This window comes from Ovis canadensis, chromosome 22 (genome assembly GCF_042477335.2).
Source record: "Ovis canadensis isolate MfBH-ARS-UI-01 breed Bighorn chromosome 22, ARS-UI_OviCan_v2, whole genome shotgun sequence".
NCBI lineage: Eukaryota > Metazoa > Chordata > Mammalia > Artiodactyla > Bovidae > Ovis > Ovis canadensis.
In genome coordinates this window covers 41,450,263-41,472,263 of record NC_091266.1, presented here as the reverse complement: position 1 = coordinate 41,472,263, position 22,001 = coordinate 41,450,263, and the positions used below count along the sequence as shown (strand labels likewise).

The 22,001-nt window shown below is 39.4% G+C and overlaps 1 protein-coding gene across 1 annotated transcript; it reads left to right on the top strand.

Annotated features, from left to right (window-relative positions):
• The first annotated feature begins 14,639 nt into the window (after window positions 1-14,639).
• On the top strand, window positions 14,640-15,767 carry LOC138427682 (ATP synthase F(0) complex subunit B1, mitochondrial). The gene has a single exon (XM_069567492.1). It carries the CDS (start codon window positions 14,714-14,716, stop codon window positions 15,482-15,484), a length of 771 nt encoding a protein of 256 aa, XP_069423593.1. The 5' UTR covers window positions 14,640-14,713; the 3' UTR covers window positions 15,485-15,767.
• Window positions 15,768-22,001: the final 6,234 nt, after the last annotated feature.

Below are 22,001 nucleotides of genomic sequence, written 5' to 3'. Positions count from 1 at the left end.
AAATACTAGAGTGTGTATCACCTATTTGTATTTCTTAATTTAGAAACTGGAGTTTATCAGTAAGAGAAATGGTATGGACTTAACAGAAGCAGAAGACATTAAGAAGAGGTGGCAAGAATACACAGAAGAACTATACAAAAAAGATCTTTGAGACCCAGAAAATCATGATGGTGTAATCACTCACCTAGAGCCAGACATCCTGGAATGTGAAGTCAAGTGGGCCTTAGAGAGCATCACTACGAACAAAGCTAGTGGAGATGATGGAATTCCAGTGGAGCTATTTCAAATCCTGAAAGATGATGCTGTGAAAGTGCTGCACTCAATATGCCAGCAAATGTGGAAAACTCAGCAGTGGCCACAGGACTGGAAAAGATCAGTTTTCATTCCAATCCCAAAGAAAGGCAATGCCAAAGAATGCTCAAACTACCATCCAACTGCGCTTATCTCACACGCTAGTAATGCTCAATATTCTCTAAGCCAGGCTTCAGCAATACATGAACAGTGAAATTCCAGATGTTCAAGCTGGTTTTAGAAAAGGCAGAGGAACCAGAGATCAAATTGCCAACATCTGCTGGATCATTGAAAAAGGAAGAGAGTTCCAGAAAAACATCTATTTCTGCTTTATTGATTACGCCAAAGCCTTTGACTGGTGGATCACAATAAACTGTGGAAAATTCTGAGAGACATGGGAATACCAGACCACCTGACCTGCCTCTTAAGAAACTTATATGTGGGTCAGGAAGCAACAGTTAGAATTGGACATGAACAACAGACTGGTTCCAAATAGGAAAAGGAGTACATCAAGGCTGTATATTGTCACCCTGCTTATTTAACTTCTATGCAGAGTACATCATGAGAAATGCTGAGCTGGAAGAAGCACAAGCTGGAATCAAGATTGCTGGGAGAAATATCAATAACCTCACATGACACCACCCTTATGGCAGAAAGGGAAGAGGAGCTAAAGAGCCTCTTGATGAAAGTGAAAGAGGAGAGTGAAAAGGTTGGCTTAAAATTCAACATTCAGAAAATGAAAATCGTGGCATCTAGTCCCATCACTTCATGGGAAATAGATGGGGAAACAGTGGAAACAGTGTCAAACTTTATTTTTTTGGGCTCCAAAATCACTGCAGATGGTGACTGCAGCCATGACATTAAAAGACTCTTACTCCTTGGAAGAAAAGTTATGACCAACCTAGACAGCATATTACAAAGCAGAGACATTACTTTGCCAACAAAAGTCCGCCTAGTCAAGGCTATGGTTTTTCCTGTGATCATGTATGGATGTGAGAGTTGGATTGTGAAGAAGGCTGAGCACCGAAGAATTGATGCTTTTGAACTGTGGTGTTGGAGGAGACTCTTCAGAATCCTTTGGACTGCAAGGAGATCCAATCAGTCCATTCTGAAGGAGATTGGTCCTGGATGTTCATTGGAAGGACTGATTCTGAAGCTGAAACTCCAATACTTCTGCCACCTCATGCGAAGAGTTGACTCATTGGAAAAGACCCTGATGCTGGGAGGGATTGGGGGCAGGAGGAGAAGGGGATAACAGAGGATGGGATGGCTGGATGGCATCACCGACTCGATGGACATGAGTTTGAGTAAACTCTGTGAGTTGGTGATGGAGAGGGAGGCCTGGTGTGCTGTGATTCATGGAGTCACAAAGAGTCGGACATAATTGAGCAACTGAACTGAACTGAACTGATTATGCAATAAAAAGTTTTCTAACTGAACATTCAGTGATATACTGTCACAGGGTGGGGATTATTCCAAGGAATGGAAGAATTTTAGAGGTGATATAACATAGTGGATAGCTGTATTCAACCAAACTGAATTCAAGTCCTGGCCCTTCACATTTCCAGCTCTACTTGTTTAGGCAACTAGGTTGAACATGTTTGAGACTCATCTTCTTTGTCTCATTCCAGTCATCACAACACTCCACAAGGTGGGTGCCACTGTTTTCTCAGTCTTGACTAGAATGAGACAGTGCATGAATGCAGTTAGAGCAATGGCTGGCACCTTAAGAGTGCTTATTTATATCATCTCTATTAGTTTTTTAAGCAACAATCTACAGGTATTAGTTGAAAAACATGCTACATTAACATAATGTAGTTGAGATTCTGGAGAATATGGATTTATGATCACCTGGGTAAAACAAAGTATATGTAACCTAAATAAAATACAATGTTAGAAACTGCAAATACACTAAATGATATGCTAATGGATGTAAGGTACAAGACAGCTTCAGATTAACATGATTTGGTCTGTCTCACAAAGGCAGATGAAGGGATGAAGCTCAAGGAGCACTGATAGAAAGTCGAGACGGGAAGTTAGAAGCAAAGAGAGTTTTCAGTGGAAGAGATTATGCCAGTTTCAAATTCCTATATCTAAGTTCATTGCTCTTTGTCTCAACGTTTGCTGCTATTGAATACAGACCCCTTGGAGACTGCCACTTTAGACTTAACTTTGTTTGCCTCTTTCTGGTGCCCAATGTACCTGAGAATAAGAGATTTATATTTATTCATGGCTTTTATTTTACAGCAAAACATCTAACAATTTATTTTTGCATATCTGAAAATTCAAATGTTCCTTACAATTAGTTTTAGTTCTTTGTAGATGCAAAAGATTAAGTGTATTAAAGCCATAAATAAGTGAGCTTATCCTTTCAGGGGAAAAACGACCTTGCTTCTAAACCACACAGAAGTAAAAAACAAGTGGATTCATCGCTTTTCCCCAAACATTTCTCCTGTATATACTTTTTTTTTTCTAGTTAAGAACACAAATTACACTGCATTATGCTTGTTAAATATTTCAATAAAAAATGGGACTTTAATACAAAATGCCTGCTCTGTCCTGAAAATGGGACTTTTTACAGGGCTTTCATGGAGTGTGACCTCATTCCATTATTAATAATGCACTTTGTGAGTTTTCTTTCATCCATTGATCTTGTAGGAGCATAGCTAACATTAACTAATTAATCCTCTTGTCATCTCCGTGAACAAGGTAAGGCATTTATTTAAGGGCTCACTCTGCTGTGATGAAACTTGGGCAAAAATTGCTTGACAGTGCATGATGAATGTGTGGGGCCCAGGTGACAGTGAAGAGCTGACTTTTAAAAGAAAAGGGCTGCTCTGACTTTTCTGTCACTGGCCTTCTCCAACTTACAGGCGAGCTGACAACTTTCTCCATATACTCTTATTGCTCAAATCTATTCCCATCTGTTTGGAAGGCACAGTGCCCATGCAGGCACTGGTCAAACCCTTGGCACTGATCTTGGGAGATGAGCGCTTTCTGGGCAGTCTGTGTCCCCCTGCCACGTTGCATCTGCTTTACCAGATGTCTCACCTCTGGGTTCATTGGTATGCCAGCCCTGTTGCTGCATGTCTATTTACAGCACATCAGCTGCTGTCTAAATGCCAAGCCACAGAGTAAATCATAGGGCAGTGTGTGGTGTGTATGTGGCGTGTATGTGGCAAGCGCATGTGTGTGTGTTGGAATGGGGGTTGGCAGACAGCTGGAGCATAAGATTCATAACACATTTCCATAATGCAGTCCCCATCAGCCTTCTCAAGGTGGCATTTGCTGCAGGGTACAGCTGGGGAATGTTAAGACACCTGTTTTTACCCATCAAAATGGATGCCTCAAAGTAACTCTGCTACCAGAATCAAATATTATCGTTTACATCTTCTACCCTAGAAATTTGGATCACAAAGTTAAAATGACCACAACATCTTCTCCATATAGAAGCAATAGTAAGGCATATTGGAGCTCTCCTCAGTGGTTACTTCATATCATCATTCATTCATTTATTCAGCAGGTATCCATTCAGTATACTTTTAATGTATCCAAGTTATTTGGCCCTATAGTAGATGAATAAAGAGCTACAGAAAAATGATAGCTGGCCCTTCTTTACCTGGGGAAACAGGATCTAAACATTTGACAGTGTTGAGTGTCCATAAAAGGTAGTCAGTGGTCGATGTTCAAGAGAGAGTTCCAGGGCAAGGGAACAATGCCTTAATGGTGATGATCAGTCTTTATTACACTAGAAAGAGACAGTGCAAGTATTCTGGACATGAAGGAACAACTCCAGAAACTCCACAAAGGAAGATGTAAGTCTGTGTCATGTTGTCTGCATTAAGTTACTTTAAAAATAAATGTGTATAAACAGTGAGACAGGCTTACACTCTGTGGCATGTTCATCTATATCCATGAGCTAGTTAGTTAGCACCTGAACTCTCATCAATAATGCAAACTTCAAGGAACTCCAAGGGTTTTTAAGTAGCAAATGAACTGCCACAAGCAGGAACTGATACAGTCAGATGTGGTTACGTGGTGCTTCATGTGTCTTTGCCAAATCCACACCAGAGAGTTTTTTTTTTTTTTTTTAAATTTTAAAATCTTTAATTCTTACATGCATTCTCAAACATGAACCCCCCTCCCACCTCCCTCCCCATAACATCTTTCTGGGTCATCCCCATGCACCAGCCCCAAGCATGCTGCATCCTGCGTCAGACATAGACTGGCGATTCAATTCACATGATAGTATACATGTTAGAATGTCATTCTCCCAAATCATCCCACCCTCTCCCTCTCCCTCTGAGTCCAAAAGTCCGTTATACACATCTGTGTCTCTTTCCCTGTCTTGCATACAGGGTCGTCATTGCCATCTTCCTAAATTCCATATATATGTGTTAGTATACTGTATTGGTGTTTTTCTTTCTGGCTTACTTCACTCTGTATAATCGGCTCCAGTTTCATCCATCTCAACAGAACTGATTCAAATGAATTGAGTTTTTAAAATTAGCCTAGTGTTGTTAGAAACTAGAATTTGGTTAGATAGATTGCATGAGCTCTACCAATCTTTAAGAAGTTTAGGACCCAGCAAAGTTCACTGGGTGCTAATGTGAGTTAATGTGAGTTCTGGGGTTTTCCTGGCTTCAGTTCCCTCTGCCTCATCCATGACACTACCACTTACCTCTGTTACCATGAGAGCTGATTCTGCCATCAGAGTTCATTGTGTCTACCTTGGAAAGAGATCTCTATGCAAGGTGCATATGCCAGGGCAGAGTTGGAACTGCTGACATACAGTATAAGTCATATTTTTGTGCCAGTTTTCTAATGGATGTTTGGGTGTTCGAGATTTGCTCAACCTATTGCTTTATTAGACATAGTAATCCTCCCTCCCCAACACTGGAGTTCAATCACCACCACCAAAAGAACTTGATATTTGCTCAACAGCAAACTCCCTTATGTGGGTTCTCTGGTGTGAAGAAGGTCAGTGGTTGAGTTTACAGCCAACAGGCAGAGGATAAGTAGATAAACCATAGAATATAAAATGTCTAACTCACTATTATCATGATGTACTCCTATTAGCACTCACGCAGGACAATTAAACAATCATCATACAATTAGCAGAGCTTGCATCAATCCCTTCATAAACTCCTCTCGTTTTATCTTGTGTATACCCCTGTTATAAACATTTTGTACTATTCAGAGCCATAAATCCACTATTTTTCTGCTGACAGACTATCTTTCCAAAGTCATGGCTGGTGTCCTGACATTTAGAATAGAAATGGATAGATTTTTGAAACAATTGTGGTGCCTTCTTCCTTCTGATCCCTGCCAACAGATAGCATTTTAATAGATTCAGGCTGAATCTATTACACAACCCTTCCCTTAAATTTTAGTAATCTTTTATTCTTAGGAACAAAAGTTCAAATTAAGATCACAAATGTTGCCGGCTTTATTTAAAGGCTAAATTTTGACTTTTGACATATAGATTACAGCTCATCAATTCCTAGACTTTTTGTTTGATATTTATTTTCCTATTTCCCTCCCCCGCCTTCCATGGGGCAGTTTTAAACCCAAGGAATTTGGTGCTAAGGCTGAATCTTGGTGAAATTCTGCTACGTAACAATTCTTCCAGTAATTCTCCCAGTTTCTTGGAGATTTCTGTGATCATGTATTGACTATATCATCTGTGGGTGGATTATTTAAAGGGTAAATGTATGAGAAGCTGGTTTTCAGTCATGTAAATCAGTTTCCTGTCTTATGTGCATTCTACTTATCCTTTTTGCAAAAAGATTGTGGCTCTTTTTCCAGCGCCAAATCATCGGACATGATTACAAGATATTCTGTAGGCCATTAACTGTATATATACATACATATATATATACATATATATATATATATCATCACATTTTTGAAGAATATGGCTGGTATTAACTATTTTGACAATAAGCCTGTTGAAAATGTCAAATTGGGTTCATTCAAAGGACAATCATGAAGAATTTTTGTCTGGCATACAGTCCTAGAAGACATCATTTAAGAAAATCCCCAAATCACAGAGCTGAGACAGATCTCACCCAGTTGCTGATTCCATTCTTAAACATTAATCTGAACAGCAGCTAATGTGGATGATAAGTGCTTTTTTAAATGTGACAATTTTGACAACTATCTTGGTCTATGTTGAAGTGGTAGTGGAAAGAAATATTAATAGAACACGTACTTAAGTTTTAGAAATGATCAGAAAAAGTATTGCAGGAGGGCAAGTGGAAGCAATAGGAGTTAAGAATAAAAGAATTTCTCATTCCAACCCACCATCACAGAGTCTTAGCCTTTTTAGCGCTAAGATAGGAATCAAAATACCTCTGTCACAAGGCTGATATGAGACAAAACTCAGATACAACATGCAGAGGACACTGCAGATTGGTATGTATGTGTACATGCTAAGCTGCTTTAGTTGTGTCCAACTCTTTGTGGTCTTATGAACTGTAGCCCTCCAGGCTCTTTTGTCCACTGAATTCTCCAAGCAAGAATACTAGAGTGGGTTGCCATTTCCTACTCCAGGGGAGGGGATCTTCCCAACCCAGGGATCAAGCTCCCTCCCATCTCTTGTGTCTCCTGCATTGGTAGGGTGTTTCTTCACCACACACACCACCTGGGAAGCCTGCAGATTGGTATACCCAACATCTAAATGGTTTCTAACAGGCTTCCAATACCATAAATCTAAAGAGGAAGGGATTTGTTAGATGGCGTTAAATAGTTTATAACATTTTCCAGGATGATGAGGGGATACCATAGAGCTGGAAAATCAAAACCTTTATTTCAGAGACTCCTTTGCAGATAAGCCTGCAGATACAGCTTATATTCTGCCACACGGTATACTCGTATGAGGTTAGTAAGGAAGAAGCAAGGAGTGGGCATCAGTGGCTTCACAGGGCAGATGGTTTCTCTTTGCAAGGCAGGGGAGTACCAGCACATGCTCTTAGTGCTGGAGCAGAGGTTCTAGTCATCTGATCCAGGGCATCACAGGCTCTGAGCAGCAGACTGGGGGCCAATGGTATTCCCCTAGGATCTCATTTTCCCTAGTTATTCTTATCTGTATATCATTCAAGCATAATCCCCTCATCATCCTGGAAAATGTTACAAACTATTTAATGCCATCTAACAAATCCATTCCTCTTTAGATTTATGGGAATTAAATATAAGGACTGTAAATAAAATCTGAGACTGTATCTGAAAATTATTTAGGAAATGATAAAGACCTTTAGCCATTTTTGAAAGGAAGAATCACAGCATACATGTATGTATTGACTGATTTCAAAATGCAATAATATCCTCTAAGGAAACAGAGCTTCCAAATCAGGTTGTTGGACCTCTATTTTATGATGAGCACAGGTATCTTAAGCATTAGGTCTTTTCTTTCCGGATAGAGGCTAAAGTTCTTACAGATATGACTGAAAGAGGGTTTATAATTTATAATGACTCTCTTTTTTAATGGTGTGTTTTTTTGTCAACTGCCTTTATTCTCTCCTGCCCTCCTCATTTCATATCAGATGCTTGGAGTTAAAATCAATATGTATATATAAGATATTGAAAAGTATCAGTGTATAAGAATTATAAGAGCATGTTTCTTGGCATTTAATACCGATACTTATCAAGAAGAAATTGATTACTCAGTACTCTCTTGGTTGTAAGAGAAAGGCTCAGCTTGAAAGGAGAGAAGTGTTAATATATTTTGAAACCAGAAAATGTAAGGCAGGATCTTGTTACTCTTGCCTGGAAAATCCCATGGGCGGAGGAGTCTGGTAGGCTGCAGTCCATGGGGTCGTTAGGAGTCGGACACAACTGAGAGACTTCACTTTCACTTTTCACTTTCATGCATTGGAGAAGGAAATGGCAACCCACTCCAGTGTTCTTGCCTGGAGAATCCCAGGGACAGGGGAGCCTGGTGGGCTGCCATCTATGGGTTTGCACAGAGTTGGACACGACTGAAGCGACTTAGCAGTGTACAAACTGGGCTTCCCCAGTGGCTCAGTGGCAAAGAATCTGACTGCAATACAGGAGCTGCAGAAGACACGGGTTTGATCCCTGGGTCGGGAAGATCCGCTGGAGGAGGGCATTGCAACCCACTCCAGTATTCTTGCCTGGAGAATCCCATGGACAGAGGAGCCTGGTGGGCTGCAGCCCATGGAGTCACAAAGAATCGGACACGACTGAAGTGACAGCAGCTGCAGCAGTGTACAAACTCAGGGTTGATCCTCACTCCCTCTTCTTTCTGTGTGTTTGTTTTACAGGTCCCCTGACTTGTGGGGAATACTGCTTTGTTCAGTCCCCTATTTGTATATCCCTAATAACATAGTCCTAAAGGCATGGTGCCTTTCCTTGAGGCCAAAACGAAGTCTACCAGGGAAAACATGAGTTGCTGGCTTGAAATATGTGCCCATTTTGCAATGATCCTGTGATCTGAGTATGGTCTTTGATAGGCCAGGGCTGGTTCCCAAAAGCACCAGTTAGTCTGAGAACAGTATTTGAAGCCCCAGAAGATACTTGATTAGCATGGTGGAGAATAAACTCCCTAAAGAAAGTAGATAAGTAATGAGAAACTACTGTATAGCAGTCAGTGCTCTGCGGTGACCTAATTGGGAAGGGAAACCAAAAAAGAGGGGATATGTGTATATGTATAGCTGACTCACTTTGCTATACAGTAGAAACTAACACAGCATTGTAAAGCAATTATACTACAATAAAAGTTAATTTTAAAAAAAGTAACTGGAAAGAAACAGGCAAAATAAATGTATTAAATGTAAGCATCTGGGAAAAAAGGAAGTTACAGGAGTCCCCTCCAAGGTATTCCTTGATTTTAAAAAAAGGCATTCCTGGTGCTCATTTCCCCCAAAACTGTAAAGTGAATCTCCAGCTGTTCCTTTATTACATATTTTCCATTTCCCTCATGGATTCATTCTGGCACATAAATTTCTTTTCCTGAAAATGAGATAGTCAAGCTGTAATCACATACACTCATATAATAAAAGTATATTATGAAGAACAACTAAACAAAAGAGCAACACACACTCAGATTATATTCTAGCACCTTCCAAAAGCAGGGCAATATGATCTGGGAACAGACTTGGTATATAACACTGTAGTTGTTGTTCAGTTGCTAAGTTGTGTCTGACTCTTTGCAACCCTACGGACTACAGCATGCCAGGATTCCCTGTCCTTCACTATCTCCGGGAATTTGTTCAGACTCATGTCCATTGAGACTGTAATGCCATCCAACCATTTCATCCTCTGTCACCCCCTTCTCCTCCTGCCCTCAATCTTTCCCAGCATCAGGGGCTTTTCCAATGAGTTGGCTCTTTGCATCAGGTGGCCAAAGTATCGAAAATTCAGCTTCATCATCAGATCTTCCAGTGAATATTCAGTGTTGATTCCCTTTATGATTGACTGATTTGATCTCCTAACTGTCCAGGGGACTCTCAAGGGTCTTCTCCAGCACCACAATTCAAAAGCATGAATTCTTCAGCACTCAGCCTTCTTAATGGTCCAACTCTCAAATCCATGCATGACTACTACAAAAACCATACCTTTGACTATACAGACTTTTGTCAGCAAAGCGGTATATTTGCTTTTTAATACACTGTCTAGGTTTGACATTTTTTCTTCCAAAGATCAAGCATCTTTTAATTTTGTGGCTGTAGTCACCATTCACAGTGATTTTGGAGCCCAAGAAAATAAAATCTGTCACTGCTTCCACTTTTTCCCCATCTGTTTACCATGTAGTGATAGGACTGGATGCCATGATCTTAGTTTTTTGAATGCTGAGTTTTAAGCCAGCCTTTTCACTCTCTTCTTTCGCTCTCATTGTTGCAATCTCTTATAGGCCGGGACCTGGGGACTGGAGTCAATGAAAAGAAAGAGAGAAAGAGAGGGAGAGAGCAGTATCTCTCGGGTTACAAGGAAAATCAATAAAGCCCATGCATAGGACTTGTACCACTCATGAAGGCATAGGGCGTCCTCTCAAGGAGATCTTGAAAGCCCAGGCTAGAAAGTGAGCTCAGTAGGCTTCCAGGCTCCGAAAAGAATGAGACAGAAAGAAGGACATGGGGGACCGAAGTCTCTAGTGGAACAAGGGTATTTTATTAGCAGAACTGCATGCTTATGTATCTTCAGTAAAATGATTACTCAGACATTACAAAGAATGAAATTCCACCAGTTGCAACAAAATGGGTAGTCTAATACATACAAGGTTGCTGAAGAGAGTCACTGAAGGGAGTCACTGAAAGGAATCCAAGAAGGTGCCCTTTCTCATGATCTCAGTTCTGAGAACTGTGTGCAGCTCTACTCATTCCTGTATTCTAGGAACTGATAAGGAACAGAGAGTCCTTGAGAAATGGCACACAAAGGAAAATGCAACATATTGGATCCCTTAAAGTAGAACGTCCCCTGACATCTTATCTAGAGGCTTTTTCATTCCTCTTCACTTTCTGCCGTTAGAATGGTATCATCTGCATATCTGAGGTTGTTTATATTTCCATCAATGTTGATTCCAGCTTGTGAGTCATCCAACCTAGCATTGTGCATGATGTGCTATGCATATAAATAAGCAAGGTGACAATACATAGCCTTGAAGTATTCCATTCCCAATTTTGAACCAGCCCGTTGTTCCATGTCTGGTTCTAACTCTTGCTTCTTGACCTGCATACAGGTTTCTCAGTGATCTATTATCCCCATCTCTTTAAAATTTTCCAGGCTGTTGTGGTCCACAGAAAGGCTTTCGTGTAGTCAATGAAGCAGAAGTAGATGATATTTTGGAATTCCCTTGCTTTTCTATGATCCAATAGATGTTGAAAATTTGATCTCTGGTTCCTCTGCCTTTTCTAAATCCAGGTTGTATATGTAGAAGTTCTAGATTCATGCACTGTTGAAGCTTAGCATGAAGGATTCGGAGCATTACCTTGCTAGCATATGAAATAAGTTCAACTGTATGTTACATTATGGGGCTCTTCACAGTTTAAAATAATCATCTTATTTAATCTTTTCAATAACTCTTTTAGATAGATGATGTTTTTTAATCTATTTCATAATCACATAATATGATTATTATTTCTAAATATTTTACAGGTAAGAACAGAGAGGGAGGCCAAACTCATAGTTACTGTGTGATAAAGAGAGGATTTTTGTCTTAGTAATGGGATACCTGGGCTTCCCAGGTGGCTCAGTGGTAAAGAATCTGCCAGACTTCGGTTTGATCCCTGGGTTGGAAATATTTCCTAAAGGAGGAAATAGCAACCCACTCCAGTAATCTTGCCTGGGAAATCCCATGGAGAGAGGAGCCTGGTGGGCTAGAGCTAATGAGGTCACAAAAGAGCTGACCACAACTTAGCAACTAAGCAATAACAGCAACAACAACAACAGTGGGATACCTGAATAACTTGCTCTTTCTACTCATGGGCTAAATCATGGGAGATACGTTGATGAGGTCATTCTAATGAATTCTGGAATACCATGAGAACTTTTGGTGGGGGGCATGACTTTTGAAGATAAGGGTTTGGACTCAATTGAAAGAGAAATACATTGAGCTGAAAACTTCATGAAGCCCACAAAACTTCTGCTACATGACATAATATTGAAATTATCAGTTTCCCATCCCAATGGCCTACAGCAAGGGAAGCTCTGAGTGTCTTGCCTCCTGGACTTTGCAGGTAAAAGCAATTATAAAAATCTGCTCTTAAACACTGTCCAATTCAGGAACCCAGAGCTCCTTACTGAGGGCCACATACTAGCTAGAAACAAATATGCCACACCCTCTTGATGAAAGTCTTGTCTTGTCCTTAGATCCTTATAGATATACACAGATTTCAGCCTAACACACATATTTCCTCAGAAGTATGTATTTAGCTGCTATCATGTACTGAAGTTGCAAAGTAACTTGTTTTCATTATATTTTTAATGTCTAATATCAGCTTTGCCCTTAATAGCACATTCTCTCTCCAGGGATATCTAAGTGATTTTTGATCCTCTTTAATCTTCTGTGTTATAAGCAATGTTTATAACTTAAAAGAGGGGGGGAAAAAGGCTTGCATCTGTGTTGTACAAAACACTTTGAAACTGCTACACTTCTGGGTTCTCAAAACAACCCTGTAAGCTATGCAGGATAGATATGCAATCCTAGTGGGACAGATGGAGAAACTGAAATCCCAGGGGGTAAGTGACTTACTGAATGTTCCAATCCTTCACAGCATATTAAGAGAAGCAATCAAACCTCCCCATTCCAGACCTAAGGTTTTTCTATAAGACTAATGGCTTATATTTTTAAATCATTTTTTTCGCATAAAATCTAGCTTTGTATATTGATTCACAATAAATAAAATAGCCAATAGAAATGGTGCTTATATGGGAGTTGGAGGATCAAGTCAGCTTCACCATGGCAATCCCAGAGACTGATAGCAAAAGGGCTCTAATGGACACTTTGAGAGCTAGCCTAAATTACTCTCTCCTTTTCATGCGTAGCTGAAAGCACATTGCATTTCCTTCCTGACCACTTTCCCAGTCCCCATCTCTTTGAGAGAGAGAAGCTTCACCTAAATTATTTCATCTGATTGATGATTGTCATTTATAACTTTATTGCTACTTCTATCTTGGGTATTCCTTTGGGAAAGGTATACGAATTCATTACATATTCTAATGAATTGTCTATCGATTATAAGATAAGTCAAGCATGTATCTGCTGATACTTTTTAAGTGGACCTGTCTTTATACTTACAAATATCTCTTCTTAATAATAGGTTTCCCTGGTGGCTCAGATGGTAAAGAATCTGCCTGCAACGCATGAGACCTGGGTTGGGAAGATCCCCTGGAGAAGGGAATGGCTACCCACTCCAGTATTCAGGCCTGGAGAATTCCTTGGACAGAGAAAACTGGCAGGTATAGTCCATAGGGTCGCAAAGTCGGACATGACTAAGTGACTCTCCCTCACTCATTTGTGCATCTAGTTTGATCCAACTGAATCTAGTCTTGTAAGTGGGGTGCCACATATGTTCAAAGATGTGCTAAAGTATTGATTTCCTACAGCTGCCAGGAGGGCCCAAGAAATCTGAGTTCCCTGGAGTAGATCTTCTCTACCTGGCAGCAGATTCCTCTGTTCATTCCAGTGTACCATAAAAAGATAATTTCCCATGTTGGGAAGCACTGGAGAAAGTTTAGAAGGGCTTAGGACTCAGAAATACTATTTTGCTCACTAGATTCAAATTAATCTCACTGATATTTCTTATAATAAGCCCTCTCTTATTTGAATAATACCATGTCTTCTACCTTAATTCATTATTGGTTATGAGTTACATTTGTCCAAAGCAGATTTCCCCAACAAGGAAATAAGTTTCCAAAGAATTCCAATGTGACCTTTTGTCTGATGTCAAAATAATACCCTGGCTGCTATTCATTTAGTTGACCTCAGTTAATACCTCCCCATCCTACCCTCTACACCCAGTGATTCTTTATATGACTTTTCTGGTTGTTTTCATCACACCAAGTCATGTTCACTAAAATTCTTGCTTGCTTCTTTTTTCTCTTAGGAATCTTTTTTTCTTTTTTAAGTTTTAGCACCGTCTTACGTGTTCTGTCGTAATTATGCCAATATACCCTTAATTTACTCAATACTCTCCTTATTTACTCTCCTTTGATGGACCAGTTTCCTTCCTGCACAGGACCTTTGCATATTGCTTTTACCCCTAGATGCCACTCACCTCCTGTCTGGTCAAACTTTGTTGCTTTTACTAATGTGGTGTAATAGGCAGTAACTAGCATGGCTTATGCTATATTTTACCCCACAGCCCGCCCCTCGCCCCCCCAAATCAAGCCTTATTCTTATCAAGGATCTATATCTAATTAATAATTTACAGAAAACACAGAGATAGATAAACGTGTTTTATAATATCACAGAAATGCCTTCAGTCAAATTCAGAATATAGGAAATTCTGTAAGATTCTCTCTAGGAAATTCTACAGAATTCAGGTCCTCCCACATAATATCTGCAAAGAGATTAAAGAAAAAAAGAAGGAGGACAGTCAGTCATGTCCGACTCTGTGCGACCCCATAGACAGCAGCCCACCAGGCTCCCCCGTCCTGGGATTCTCCAGGCAAGAACACTGGAGTGGGTTGCCATTTCCTTCTCCAATGCATGAAAGTGAAAAGTGAAAGTGAAGTTGCTCAGTCGTGTCCGACTTTTAGCCACCTCACGGACTGCGGCCCAACAGGCTCCTCTGTCCATGGGATTTTCCAGGCAAGAGTGCTGGAGTGGGGTGCCATTGCCTTCTCCATAAAATGGTGCAGCCTCTGTTAAAACCAATATGGCATCTTGCTTCTGTCCCTGACAGTTTCTTCTGTCGGGGTCACTGGGGCGGGAAGATTGCTGTGCGAACGCTACCTGACAATGCTGTCCCGGGTGGTACTTTCTGCCGCCGCCGCAGCAGCCCCTTCTCTGAAGAACGCAGCCTTCCTCGGTCCAGGGGTATTACAGGCAACGAGGATCTTTCACACAGGGCAGCCAAGTCTTGCCCCTGTACCACCTCTTCCTGAACATGGAGGGAAAGTTCGTTTTGGGCTGATCCCTGAGGAATTCTTCCAGTTCCTTTATCCTAAAACTGGTGTAACAGGACCCTATGTGCTTGGAACTGGGCTTATCTTATATTTACTCTCCAAAGAAATATACGTGATAACTCCAGAGACCTTCTCTGCCATATCAACAATAGGGTTCCTTGTCTATGTAGTTAAAAAATATGGTGCCTCTGTTGGGGAATTTGCTGATAAACTCAATGAGCAAAAAATTGCCCAACTGGAAGAGGTGAAACAGGCGTCCATCAAACAAATCCAGGATGCTATTGATATGGAGAAGTCACAGCAGGCACTGGTTCAAAAGCGCCATTACCTTTTTGATGTTCAAAGGAATAACATTGCTATGGCCTTGGAGGTTACTTACCGGGAACGGCTGCATAGAGTATACAGGGAGGTAAAGAATCGCCTGGACTATCACATCTCTGTGCAGAATATGATGCGTCAGAAGGAACAAGAGCACATGATAAACTGGGTGGAGAAGCATGTGGTGCAGAGCATCTCTGCACAGCAGGAGAAGGAAACAATCGCCAAGTGCATCGCAGATCTAAAGCTGCTCGCAAAGAAGGCGCAAGCTCAGCCAGTTATGTAAACACATCTGTCCCTATTGAGACAGCTAGAAACAGTTGACTGACTAAATGGAAACCAGTCAATGTGATAAAATCTTTCTGTATTGTTATCTACTGAAGTTACAGTTTACCTTTCCTATAAATGAAAAGTTTTGAGTCTGATACAGTGAGAGAATTGAAACAATCTATTGGCCAGTAAGATCTTTCTCTGATTCATCTTGCTGTACATTTTGAGTTGTCCTGTGATCACTTTTAAATAAGCAGTTTCTTTGAATAAAATTTGGTACCTGGCTAAAAATTACCAAAGTTATAGTTTAAATTTGTAATTAATTCAGCCATCTTAACAATAAAGTGACAGTTGAAACAAAAAAAAAAAAAAACCAATATGGCAACTTCTCAAGATATTAAGAATAGAGCTACCATATGATCCAGCAATCCTGCTCTTGGGTATGTAATAACAAGAATTGATGAGACGTGTACTTCTACGTTTACTGTGGCATTAATCACAGTAGCCAAGACAGAGAAATAATCCCAGTGTCCATCAACAGGCGAATAGATAAAGAACACATCATCTATGCATGCAACGGAATCTTATCAGCCTTTACAAAGAAGAAAATTTTGCAATGTGTGACAATATGGATGAACCTGGCTGACATATTAAGTGAAATAAGCCAGCCACAGAAGGACAAATATGCATATTTCCACATATATGAGATGTCTAAAATAGTCAGGCTCACAGAGATAAAGACTAGAATGGTGGTTGCCAGGTATTTAGGGCAAGGGGAGGTGACGAGTTGCTATTCAGTTTCTGTCTTGTAAGATAAAGTTTAGAGATCTTCTGTATAACATAGTACCTATAGTTAGTGAAATTGTAGCTCGTACTTAAAAATTTGTTAAGTGGGTAGGTTTCATGTTACATGTTCTTACAATGTTTTGAAAGCTGCTTGATTAAAGCTAGAAATGAAAACATGTTAATTTTTAAGAACATTTGTATGATACTTATTGAAATATAAACCTAGTTTTGATATTAATTGAAATGCTTCCTAGTAAAATTAGCAATAATTTATGTTGTTAATATTAACAATCAGATGATGGTATAAAATTAGTAGGAGTCATTGTCTCTTGGAAATATAATATCACCTATCTGTATGATGAGTAAAACTAGGTTATATATAATCTAAGATTGACAAAATAAGATTGGCTACATATATTGTTCATTGTTGAGGCTGGATAATAGGCACCTAGGGATTTATTATACTAATCTCTGTACTTTGGTATACTTCTGAAATTTCCATAATAAAGTTAAACAAAACAAGCACGATTTTTAGGGAAAAAAAATTTAGGCATAAAATGCCAGCACAGCGACAGATCTGGGACTCCACCAACAGTCAGCAAAATCTTTGTAGGATCTAAAAGGAGTCATGATAGAGACCAGAAAGATAATTTTTTAAAAAGGAAAGAAACTGAAATAATCAACCACCTTTGCAACCTAAAGCAAATGCGGTAGAAGCAGCAAAGTGAAGAGTTTTGAGAATCAAAGGTAACCAGAGAGGATCCTTTGTAGAATTAAAATTGCAAATTGTTAAGTACAGTATTATAACCAACATGGCAAAGTCAGTTTGGAATTTAATGATCATTTCTTAAGAGGCTTTAAAAAATTCTTTTTTAAAAGCAATGTATCTCCAATGATTTATTAAAATTATTCTCTATAGCTTTTCCCCCTTTTAATGATAACTGTTAAACTAGTCTCAAATTTTGCCCCCTATATCAAGAAATGAAAGCCAGGCTGTGGAGTTGGAGTTGGTAGCAATGATGTCAGGACAAGTTCAAATGAAGCCCATCACTTGAGTAAAAATTTATAGCCTTGCCTGCGCTGTATGGCACTCCATGTTTCAGTTCAGGGCCAGTAAGAGATTTATCAAAGGAAAGTAACAAGATGTATGGGAGTAGTAGATAAAATTTTGAAAGCCTTTATGAACTAGAGTAAATCTTAAAACTTTTGGTTTAATCTTTGAAAGTTGGACTTCTACATATAATTATAGGTTAACATTTGACATACTGTATAGGTGAATAAGACACTAGGAAAGCACATCTCTAATGAATCCAAGAAGCCTCCATTACCCAATACACATATATGAGTACCTGGGATCCAAAAAAAAAAAAACAAACCATTACTGGGATGGCAATGAGCCATCAGCAAGCAGGTGAAAATTGGATTGTGTGCTTTTTCAAGAAGGCACCCAGGTATTCAGCTTCAGCTAACAGTCAAAAGTGAAGGCTTTTGTGTACATTTTTTCATACTTTTTAAGAATAGCCAAAAATTTAGATGATTATGTGAAATCTTCTTGTTATATCATTTGTCATTCAAGTTTATGAAGTCTTTGTGGGCCAAGTCCATGCCTACCAAGCAAAGCTCAACTAGGGTTCTCATTCTGCTTGAAGTGATCATGTTTACAAAGTTTGATCTATGCTTATTCATTTTTTATTACTTTCCTCCTATTTTTTGGTCATGTTTAACTTGGCTCAGGGCAAGCTGCAATATTTGTTCCTCATTGATTTTATTTTCTTGGACCCTTACTATGATTTTGGATTTCTTTAAAAAGAAAAACAAAAAAGATGTTTCTGGATCCTTCATTTTGTTTGCTGAATATTTTTCCAGCAAGTGTGAACTAACGAACATTAATGGGGAGAGAGCTATATGTGGACTAATCTATATGGGATTCCTTTGCTTAGGCAGATTAGAGTTTGGTGCTAATACAATCCAGCTTAAAAGTTTTATTTTTATATTAATTTTCATGAATAAATGTGTCTCCAATTAGAACTGAAAAGATTGTGAATCACCATGTATTATATAACCTATGCTGCTGCTGCTGCTAAGTTGCTTCAGTCGTGTCCACTCTGTGCAACCCCATAGATGGCAGCCCACCAGGCTCCTCCATCCCCGGGATTTTCCAGGCAAGAGTACTGGAGTGGGTCGCCATGTCCTTCTCCAATATAACCTATACTTTTTGACAAAATTAACCTAAGATGGTTAGCTGAGCTTAAGAGTTTAGCTAATGATGTTTACCAAAAGATGGTGACACAGATATCTGATTTTAAACTTTGGCCTAACTTGGTATGTAAGTGAAACATTTGGGAGTAAATCTGCCAATGACATGGTGATCATTTACTGAGTTTGCAGGGCCATGGTCATAAAATGGAAGCTCTCCATAATTGGGAGATCCACCAATGTATGGGGAGACAGAATGCTATGGAGAGGGGCTGGTCTGGCGCTGCTGCCAGCAAGCTGTAAAAACCTCTCTGCTCCTCTGTTCATTATTTATTTACTATTTATACCTTGCCTATTTCCAAAACAGATTGGAGGTGGCTTTCAATAAAAACCACTAATGTCTCAGAACTCTTTTATGAGGTTAATAACCTGAGATTTAAAAAAAAGTTACAGCAGCAAATCTAAGCTAAGAGAATATGTTGTAATGGAGCAAAAATGCTGCTATGAGTTCCATGGCTACAGAGCAAAACAGGAAACAAGTTGTGTCATTATCATAATCCATGGGTCTCCATTTTGTTATTTACAAAAAGAGTCAGAGATGAGTTAGATGAAATCACTTTTTAGGTCTTTTCTGGGTTCAGACATTTCTATTACAAAGTGATAAGTATATTTCTGGAAAGAATTCCTCACAGTCTGCAGGATCAAGCACCAACAGGGAAAACTGCATAACCTGGGCAACTTTGTAAGCAGAGAACTAAAAGTAGCAAGGCTAATGAAAATACTGATAAAATTCTACATAAATTAAAACAACAACAACAACAACTTTAATACTTAGAAGACCAAGAGCAGGTCTGAATATGGGCTGAGGTAAGCCTGTGTAGGAAAAGGTTGAGATTATGTGGAGAGAGGGTTTAAGCACAAAATGCATGTGGATCAGGCAAAATGTGCAATTAGAGCCTCAAGATGACATGAAGACAACCTCAGCCAAGACAAAGTACTTGGGTGTAGGAACATGGAGTGTGGCCCTGCATTCTTCAGAAGACTGCTCAGGTTCTTAGAGTTCAGTCACACAAGAGTCTGTGTCTGGGAACCGATCCGTCTCAGGTGACTGGTGTTTCTATAAAGATATGTTACAGTTTCTATATTGGACCAGACACACCTGAGAGGTCCCATCAAATATAATATTGATTTGGCTGCCCTTGTGTAGAGAAGGACTAAAAGCCTAGTTAGTTGTAACCAAAACAACAGCAACAACAACTATAGGAGGGATATGGCTACAAAGATATTTTAGTCATAAATGATGGTTGGGAGAGAGAATATGGGGTAACTTTGGGGAAAAATATCATGAAAATGGCATTCGAAAATGGAGAAGAAAATTATAAATTAGTTCATGGTGACTTGTGGTATCAAACTGAGTTAAGAGAACCTATTTGGACAAAACAGAATTTCATAAAAACACTGAGAAAAAGGAAGGAATTGTCCAGCGATTCCCCTTTTAGGAAAATAAAATTCCTTTAAGTTGGTGTTTTTCAAACAAGGGCAATTTTATCTCTTAGGAGGCAATCTGGTACTATTTGGAGATGTTTTCTGTTGTTGAATTGGGAAACTGAATTCAATGAAGACTGTGGTTGGCATCAAGCCAGTGCCTTGAGAAGTACAGAGGGACCATCCAATACTCAGAAACTTGGTTGCACACTAAAAATGCTCTGAATAGTTTTTTTTTTTTTTTTCCATTTGATTGACAATCACAAATACTGCTTGAGATCAATAAAACTCAGGGCATCAGGAAAGGAGTCAAAATGAAGAAAGAGAATGGGTTATAACCAGAATCAGAAGGTCAAAAGAAATAAAGCAAAGAACAGAAGGAGATGAAGTGAATCAAATGAAAACAAAAGAAGCAGAATCAAATGCCTTGCTTCTAAGAAAGCAGAAGTATGTTCTTATATTTACATGAGGAAGAACCTCTAGATGCAAACAACACTCTTTGGCATCTCTTTCTTTCCTGGGATTTAGAACAAATTTCTGCACACCTGATGTTAACCTAGAATCTTCAGTTTGGAAATCAGTAGGGAACTCGATTGCACATTTTAGAGTAACTTGTGTGCCTACATCAGATCCGATTTAAATGGAACCGCATCATAGGAAAAATTGGCCCTTTGCCAGCTGTTTCAAATGCCAAATCCATCTGAGGCTTCTTCAGTAAGGGAAGAATTAACATTGTTTTCTGACATTTTTCCTCACGACTGACATTCACTAGGAATTTCTCCACAACCATTGGTTTCATTAACATTATTATTGCTTTAGGTTGGCACTCTGTTCTCTGCCTCATCCTGTAAATATTAGATGGCATTTTGTTCCAAATATAAAAAAAGTTTCTTTCTTGTACACATATTTACCGCACAGGAAGCCCACGTGAGGATGTGAACACAACCTACTGGAGATCAAGTAGATGCCAAGAGAGTGTGTTCTTCCAAACCCAGGCAGAGGGAGTTTGCCATGACAATCTATACCGCTCACAAATGTTTTAAAACAGGAGAGGAGGAAATGCCTTCATCTCTGGACACCAAGTCTTCCTCAGTCTGAGAACATTAAGAGCCGTTTCATGAATGTCGCATCTATCTGTCTGTAGTCTAAATGGAGAACAGCATCACACAGTTAACTAAAGATGTGTCTAGAGAGGCTCACCATAGTGCAATGAAAGAAAATTAGGGTGATTTCTTACCTGGTATCTCAGCATATGTGCATATGTGTGCAACTGCATGCAAGTCTGCAAGCAGATACACATGGAAAAGAATGCATCTCACTTTCTTTGCTCTTCACAGCAGATCCTGAATTTTAGGATTTATGAGCTGTCAGAATTTCAATAAGTGAAAATGTCATCCTACTTCTAATGATGTATTTGATTAAGCCATGCAGATATGTGATAGAGATTCTTCACGGGTTTATTGAGATCAGTCAGTACATAAAATGCCTTCTCTACTGGTAACCGATATTTATTGAATGCCTCCTATGTGTGTCAGACACCCTGCCAAGGGCTCTACACATGTTATTTTATGTAATTCTCCTGTGTCTTAGAATTATGCATTCACCAAATCATTCCTTTTAAGAGAAATGTATTTTACAACACTCTTGGAGTTAGGTCAGACCATGAGACTAAGTTATGGTCAATAAAATGTGGGCAGAAATAATGCATGCCATTTTCAGAGCTCACCCTTAAAACGCTCACATGTAAGCTCTCTCTCTTACTCTTTCCCCATTGGTTAGGTGGAGGGAGAGGATCCAGAGGATAGTTTTTTTTACTCCATTGGATGAAGACAGTCTGGATTCTATGGAGGAAAGCCACTCAGGGAGGCTGATGGTAATTATATCCACTGATTACTTTTACGTGAAGAATACACGAAGTTAAATAATGCTAATGGACTAAGATTTCATTACTGTTGCTGCAGAAGCTAAGATTATTTAACCAACCTAATATAGCAGGTTTTAGCTAGAAAAAAAAGATGCTGCTGTAATACAAAATCTAAAGATGTAGCATTTGTCTTAAAGTTGGG